Here is a 7,933-nt window from a genome sequence, read left to right on the forward strand (position 1 = left end):
GCCGCGAAGCCTGCGCGTCCGGAGCCGGTGTTCTGCAACGGGAGAGGCCACAACAGCGAGAGGCCCGTGTACCACAAAAAAAAAAAAAAAAAAAAAAAGTCAAAACCGAACCAGGCAGCAGAACCTTCTCCCTGCCACACTCCCTAGCCTCTCTTTGCATTGGCGTTGCCCAGCGGGTCCATCTGCAGCCCAGTGTCTTCTCTGTCCCTGTCTGGACCTGCTGGGGGGCCACAGAGCTGGCAAAGGCAGGTCCCAATGTTGAAGGCTGCCTCTCAAGCCAGCCAGGCCTGAGATGGTGGTGGGGGCTCCCTGGGGCCAGCCCCCTAACGCTTTCCCTGCTCTGTACTCCCCACAGGTGTCTGAGATGCTGCTGCCACAGAAGAAGCGCTGGGAGTCCATGGCCAAGGGGCTGGTGCTGGGAGCACTCTTCACCAGCTTCCTGCTACTGCTGTACTCCTACGCCGTCCCCCCGCTGCACACTGGCCTGGCCTCCACGTGAGTGGCCCTGCTGGGCAGCCGAGGGCTGGGGGTGTGGGAGGGTTGGCTCCTGCCCCCGTGATCACGGTTACCTCCTGGTTGGCCACCCTGTGCCCTGCATCATGATGTGCCGGGCAGAAATCCCACTGAGAGCAGAACACCCTGTGGAACCCTAGGCCTCAGTGTCCTCATCTGTGAAGCGGGTATAGTAACAGAGCCTGACATGGAGCATAAGAATCAAATAACACCACCTGCACGGTGGGCTCCAATGGGGCCAGGAGGTGGGGAGGACCTGTCCAAGAGCACACAGCTGGCACAGGCCTGGATTCAAGCTGGGGTCTGTCTGCCTCCAAGCCTGGCTCCTAACCATGAGTCCACCCCACCTCCCCACGGGGCTGTTCTGCCCAGGCCGCAGCACAGCCTGTGCCCTTAATTGGAGGTATTAAGTTGAACTAGAGGAAACTGCTAATAACTGACCATTTTCGGCCTGCAAAGTTTCATGTGGTCCTACCTAATGCTAATTCATGATAAATGTACTTCACAGTGGCCATGAATGAGACGTATTATTGTCCTCACAGCAACACCACGAACAGGCTTATTGTCCCCGCTTCACAGATGAGGAAAGTAAGGCCAGAGAAGCCAAACAACTGACCTAGGCCTTGCAGCCTGAACGCAGGCCCATCTGGTCCCTGGGCTCTCCTGCCACACACCCCACCCCCAGCAGCCCGCTCTCCAGACCTGGGGTAGCGGGGTCCGGGGTGCTAAGTCCTGAGGCTCTGCCACCACTCCATCCCCAGCAGGACCCCCGAGGGCACAGCACCCTGCTCCCCAGCCCTGAGTGAGCCAGAGGCACCGACCCCGGCCAACAGCTCGGCGGGAGGCTGCCAGCCGAGGCGCGACATCGTGTTCATGAAGACGCACAAGACGGCCAGCAGCACGCTGCTCAACATCCTGTTCCGCTTCGGCCAGAAGCACGGGCTCAAGTTCGCCTTCCCCAACGGCCGCAACGACTTCGACTACCCGGCCTTTTTCGCACGCAGCCTGGTGCAGGACTACCGGCCCGGGGCCTGCTTCAACATCATCTGCAACCACATGCGCTTCCACTACGACGAGGTCCGGGGCCTGGTGCCACCCAACGCCACCTTCATCACTGTGCTCCGCGACCCCGCCCGCCTCTTCGAGTCCTCCTTCCACTACTTCGGCTCCGTGGTGCCCTTCACGTGGAAACTCTCGGGCCACGACAAGCTGGCCGAGTTCCTGCAGGACCCAGACCGCTACTACGACCCCCACGGCTACAACGCCCACTACCTCCGCAACCTGCTCTTCTTCGACCTGGGCTACGACAGCGACCTGGACCCCGGCAGCCCGCAGGTGCAGGAGCACATCCTAGAGGTGGAGCGCCGCTTCCACCTCGTGCTCCTGCAGGAGTATTTCGACGAGTCGCTGGTGCTGCTCAAGGACCTGCTGTGCTGGGAGCTGGAGGACGTGCTCTACTTCAAGCTCAATGCCCGCCGCGCCTCGGCAGTGCCGCGCCTCTCCGGCGAGCTGTACCGGCGCGCCACGGCCTGGAACGTGCTGGACGCCCGCCTCTACCACCACTTCAATGCCAGCTTCTGGCGCAAGGTGGAGGCCTTTGGGCGCGAGCGCATGGCCCGCGAGGTGGCCTCCCTGCGGCGCGCCAACGAGCGCATGCGCCGCATCTGCATCGACGGCGGCCACGCGGTGGACGCCACCGCCATCCAGGACTCGGCCATGCAGCCCTGGCAACCGCTGGGCACCAAATCCATCCTGGGCTACAACCTCAAGAAGAGCATTGGGCGGCGGCACGCGCAGCTCTGTCGGCGCATGCTCACGCCCGAGATCCAGTACCTGATGGACCTGGGCGTCAACCTGTGGGTCACCAAGCTCTGGAAGCTCATCCGGGACTTCCTGCAGTGGTGACTCCCGCCCGTGGAGGAGGGCTGGGCAGGGGCCCGCTGGCCTCCCCCCGCGGCCCTCCTGGTGCCACCCCAGCCCCTGGGGTGAGGCAGGGCTGCTGCAGGGCTGCGACCAGCCAAGGACTGGGCCCACCGCACACAGGGCCTGAGATCAGTATTTGACTAATTATAGTTTTTTGGGTTTTGGTTTTTGGTTTTTTAAATTAAATCCCCTTCCCTCCAAAAAAGAATGTTCTATTTTCTGGCTCCCCATAAAGGGGAGACTTCAGAAGTAAAAGAATTTGATGCGTTTTTGTTAATCAGCCTCAGTGGTGCTGACTGGCAGGGCCCTGGTGTGTGGGGGGTGACTGGTGGGGATTGGGGGACCCCAAGGGAACATGGTGGGCACCTGAGTGTGTCTGTGGGGCAGAGCCCAGTGGTATGGCAGGGTTTGGTGTGTATCTGTCACATGCTGAAGCCCTGTGTGGTTGAAGGGATCCCATGAGCTACCAAGACCTGGAAGATTGTGTGTGCGTGTGTGTGTGTGTGTGTGTGTGTGTGTGTGACAGGGAGGTGGGGAGAACTTGGTGGAGCCGTGAACAGCAGGCCCAGGGCCCAGGCTAACGGTTCCTCGTGCAATCTCATTAATCCTCACAATAATCCTTTGAGGTAGGCAGAATTACCATCCCATATTACACATGTGGGAATTGACATTCTGAGAGCAGGAGGGAAATGCTTGAGGTCACGTTGCAAGATGTATCAGACCCAGTACTAAGCCATCTCCCTGGCACCCCAAACCCTTTCCATAGCCAATGTCTGTTCACCCCATCCCTGCCTGCCGCCTTTCCCCTACTGACCACTCCAGGCTGCCTCACCATCTGCTTGAGCTCTAACCCTACCTAAGTCCTGGGTTTTCCCCTTCCACCCTGGAGTTCAGTTTAATTAATCCAAAAAACATTTTATATTCATTAGATGTCTGTAGTGTGCCCCAGCCTTGAGCTGGCCCTGAGCAGACAGCAGTCAGCAAGTTGGCTTAGACCCTCCTGGAGCTCATGTCCAGAGAGCAACCAAGGCATGTCGGGTATGATCAACCATGGCAGGGATGTGTCAGCTCTAACCATCTGCTTCCCTCAGCCTCCCCGGGGAACAGAGGCCCTTCCTCAGGTCTCTAACCAGCAGCTAGCAGCCAGATATGAAAGGCAGAAACCACAGCCAGGAGATTCTTTACTGGAGACCTGTTTGTGCCAGGTTCCAAGCCAAGTGCTTACATAACTTATCCGAATACCTACAACATCCTAGCTTTATAGATCAAAGCTCAGAGAGGTTAAGTGACCTACCCAAGGTCACACAGCTAATTAGGGCCAGGGTCAGAATTCAAAGCCAGATCAGTCAGCCAGATCACTCAACCTCCCTGGCCTTGAGTCAGTCTTCCTCCTGGGAGTGAGCTTCTGGTCCAAGGAGGGTAGGAAGGAGTTAGGGTGACCAACTGTTTTACTTTTCTAGAACTGTCCCGGTTTTAGCACTGAAAGTTCCCACATTGAAGGAAGCGCCTCAGTCCTGGGCAACCAAGACGGTTGGTCAGTATGGGACAGGTTTGACCCCACCACCACCCTGGGACCACTGCCTACACCCTCATAATATTCCTTGTGGCAAGAAATTAGCACAGCCTTGGAGTCTTTATTTAATTCATAGGGAGAAAAATAAGCAAAAATAAATAAATAAAACTGACAATAGCTAAGACTATTTGCAGGAAGAGATGTAACTGACCCCACATTTATTAGAGAATTCTCCCTCCTTTTATTAATCAAAGAGAGACATGACTTAGTGCAATATAACTTCCTGGGTTTGTGGAACCCCATAATTCTATTTCCTTGGACCCCTAAGGGCCTAGAAATGCCCATAACAATATTATATATGATTACATTATTTATTATTATTAATACTGGCCCTTTTAGGTCCTTTTGAGATCCAAGGAGAACAAATCTGGCAGTTAGTAGATGCTAAGAATATAAATTACTTCATCAGCATTTACTATCTGCCTGGGTTGTTTTAAAAGCATTATAGTTATTAACTCCTTTATTAATGTAATTAATACTTTGATAATGAGTAGCTGCCAGGTACTGAGCAACCACTCTGTGCTCAGCCCTGTGCCATGTGGGAACATGCACAATTCCCTTTGCTCCCCCGAGGAGGTGACTGACACACAGAGGCAGAGCAACCAGCCCAGGGTCACCCAGCCAGCAGCCATAGAGGCAGGATGCAAACCTAGGTCAGTCAGATGCCGAGGCTGGTGCTTGCGGCCTCCAGACCTTCAGCGCCATTCCAGTTGGCCACCTCAGCCTCAGGACTGAGGGCTGTCCCATGGCTGAAAAAGTATGAGGTCTCCAAGGGGCTCTGCAGGGGTAGCCTTCAGGAACCAGACTGCTCTTGCTACACCTGAGTCGCAGAGGGTGCCATGTTACCAAGTTCGGTCTTGCCTACTTCTGACCTTCCTGGCCAGTGGGAGCTGGGGGCACCCATGGTGACCAGGCATCTGTAGACCAGACACGTGAGAGCCAGGGCAGGGATCAAGGCTGTCCCCTGGGAGAAATTCAGTGAAACCACATGTTCCTCTCCGTTATGGGTTGAACTGTATCCCTTAAAAAGATGTATTGAAGTCCTAACCCTCAGTTCCCTATGACTGACATTATCTGGATATAGGGTCTTTGTACATATAATCAAGTGAAGACAAGGTCATTGGAGTGGGCCCTAATCCAATATGGCTAGTATCCTGATAAGACATGGAAATGCCATGTGAAGACACAGACACACAGGGACAATACCATGTGAAGACAGGCAGAGGTTGGCATAATATAGCAACAAGCCAAGGAATGCCAAGGGTGACGGGCACCTCCGGAAGCTAAGAGGCAACGAAGGAGTCTCTCCAGAGTTTGAGGGAACGTGGCACTGTCGACAGCTTGATTTCAGACTTCTAGCCTCCAGATCTGTGAAAGAATAAACTCCTGTTGTTTTAAGCCACCCAGTTTGTGGTACTTTGTTACAGCAGCCTCAGGACACTAACACACTCTCCTGGGTGAGGCATCTCCCCCTCACCTGAACCCCTCCTTTCCTCCCTCCCCCAGGCTCGCCCCTAGGAGCCACCCTCCACCTGTAGCCAGAGGCTGTCCTCTGCTCCAAGCCCTCCACTATCCTCCTTTCCACTGGGGAGAAGCCAGGCAGCTGCATGCCTCTGGGGCTTCGCACATGCTGTTCCCTCTACGATAAGGCCCCCTTACTTTTGCAGGCCTAATACTGCTACGTGTTTTCAAAGCAAGCTCTGCCTCTTCCTCTGGGTATCCTTTCCTGACAGCCCAGCCCCCAAGCTAGCTTAGGACCACCAGGCTCCCCATCTCAGCTGTGCTTGCCCAGGGCCAGAGCAGTGGATTTGCTTGTCTGCGAGGCCCTCCAGGATGCGGCCCGGGTCTTATGGAAACAATAGGCCTCCAGTGCCCAGACCAGTGCCTGGCACACAGTCAGTTCTTAATAAATGTTGAAAGACAGAGGAAAGGGAATTCTCCGGTGGTCCGGTGATTAGGACTCTGTGCTTCCACTGCAGGGGTCTCTGGTCTTATTCCCGGTCGGGGAACTAAGATCCCGCATGCCACATGGTGTGGCCAAAAATAAAGAGGACAGAAAAAAAGGAAATAGGGAGAAAGAAAAGAAGGAAGGAAGAGAGAAAAGAAGAAAGGAGGGAGGGAACAGGTAAAAAAGAGAGAGTGAAAATAGGGCAGAGGGTAGAAAGGGAGTTATTTCACCCTTGAGGGCCTTCTTCATACTTGTCCTAACAGACTGGGGCCTGTGTCCCTGGGAAAGATAATAGATTAGCCAAGGCACACGAGTGCTGGAATGAGTTCATTAGCTGAAAGCTCACATGACGCTGGGGTGGGACACAGGTCAGGTAAGTTTTGACACGGGCAGGTAGAGGCAGGGAGTCTGGAGGGTGGGTGGCCCTGGGCACCCGCGAGCACAGAGAGCCATATAAGAACTGAAAAAGGAGAGGTGGCCGCTCCCAGCTTCCCTTGCCATCACATCTTTGGAAAACTCTTATTGAGTACCTACTGTGTACAGTGTGCCACAGTGGGAGTGCTTTTCTCAGACAAGTGCCTACTGTGTGCAGGCCCCGTGCCCGCCGCACTCACTGGACTCACTTCCCAGCAAATAAAACCAATTAGAAAAGACCTTGCAGAAGAGGAGGGCTTTGATTATAGGCCTTGAGGGAGGCAGGGATTGGATGCAGGGTGTTGCAAGGAAGGGCATTCCAGGGAGAGGGAATAGCATAAGAAAAAGCTGGACAGGTAATAGTGGAGAGGCAAGGGGGCTGGAATAAGGAGGCGAGCAGGAGAAATCCGCTCAGCAAGGACGGCAAACAATCTTCTTGCGCTCTAGGCTAAGGAGTTTGCAGTTTCTCCTGAGAGTGACAAGGAGCCAAGGGAGGCTTTGGAGGAGGTGCAGGACTACTCACTGGTGGGCTTCAGAGGTGCTGGGGTGGGGAACCAGGGAGAGGGATGGGGGCCTGGGCCAGGGAAGGAGCAGGGGAGGGTGGCCCACACTTGCCGCTTGTGGCTAAAGCTCTAGCCTATGGGTCTGTGGGGTTCTAGGGAGACCCCGCCCTACAGGAGAGGCAGATCCACTCCAGTTACCCCCGTGCAAGGCCAAGGAGGGAGCATCTCAGGCTCAGCGTGGCGCCCCAGGTGTGTGCTCTGCCTGGTGCCGGCATGTGAGAGACAGAGTCCTGAGTAAGCTCCAAGTTCAGACAGTCCTGATTGTCACCCAACTGCTGCATGGCTCGGGCACTCCACTTCCGTCTTCCAGGCTCCAGGGGGAACAGTAAGGGGTTCACAGAGCAGGGATGCCTTTGGCCAAGAAGCAGGCACAAAGTCCAACACGTGGTCCCAGATTAGAGGTGAAGCTGCTGGTGCCCTGCCCATGTCCCCTGCCCTTCTCCCCTCAACCTCACCACCCCCGAGGCCTTTCTCCAGCCTCCAGGGCCACAGGTGCCAGCAGGATTGTCAGCCCCTGGAGCAGCCCTCAAGCAAAGGTGTCTAAAGACCCTCAGACCCTGGGCGGGACTCTGAGGTGAGCGTTCCACACTGTCTCCCATTATCCCCATTGGGATCGACTTGTCCTTATTTTCTTGATTACTTCCCTGTACAGCCACCTCCCCACCTCTGTCTCACTTCCTCACTCTCCTATTTGTGTTTCCCCGGATCACCTCCGGAATAAGCTCCTTGCACTGGAGTGCTTATCTCAGACAAGTACCTACTGTGTGCAGGTCCCGTTCATGCAGTATGAGCCCACGTGTCCTCATCTTGGGCTCTGGCTTTCTGCTTGTCCAGGGGTGGGGAAGCTGCCTGTAGCCAGGAGTCTCCTGTCACCCCTCACCTGAAGGCCAGGTGTGGCCCAGCTCAGGGCTGCACATCCACCTGCTGGGTCTGGGTCTGGGAAGTCTCTCCTCACCCCCAGTGCCACATGCCCTAAAGGCTGTGATGAATCATGGGCAG

At 55.5% G+C, this 7,933-nt stretch overlaps 1 protein-coding gene across 3 annotated transcripts in view; it reads left to right on the forward strand.

The window, feature by feature from the left end:
• GAL3ST1 (galactose-3-O-sulfotransferase 1) overlaps positions 1-2,713 on the forward strand; it is a 16,543-nt gene extending 13,830 nt beyond the window's left edge. For 2 of the 3 annotated variants that reach the window (XM_007128661.2, XM_007128660.2), the window contains exons 2-3: positions 356-495; positions 1,278-2,713. In XM_007128661.2, coding sequence (XP_007128723.1) covers positions 365-495; positions 1,278-2,418 — 1,272 coding nt within the window. In that variant the 5' untranslated portion in view covers positions 356-364 and the 3' untranslated portion in view covers positions 2,419-2,713. Of the gene's footprint in view, positions 1-355; positions 496-1,274 lie in introns of those variants that run through there. The other variant, XM_024121113.2, reaches the window with a different exon arrangement.
• The last annotated feature ends 5,220 nt before the right edge of the window (positions 2,714-7,933 follow it).

The sequence above is a fragment of the Physeter macrocephalus genome, chromosome 19, assembly GCF_002837175.3.
Source record: "Physeter macrocephalus isolate SW-GA chromosome 19, ASM283717v5, whole genome shotgun sequence".
Taxonomy (NCBI): Eukaryota; Metazoa; Chordata; class Mammalia; order Artiodactyla; family Physeteridae; genus Physeter; species Physeter macrocephalus.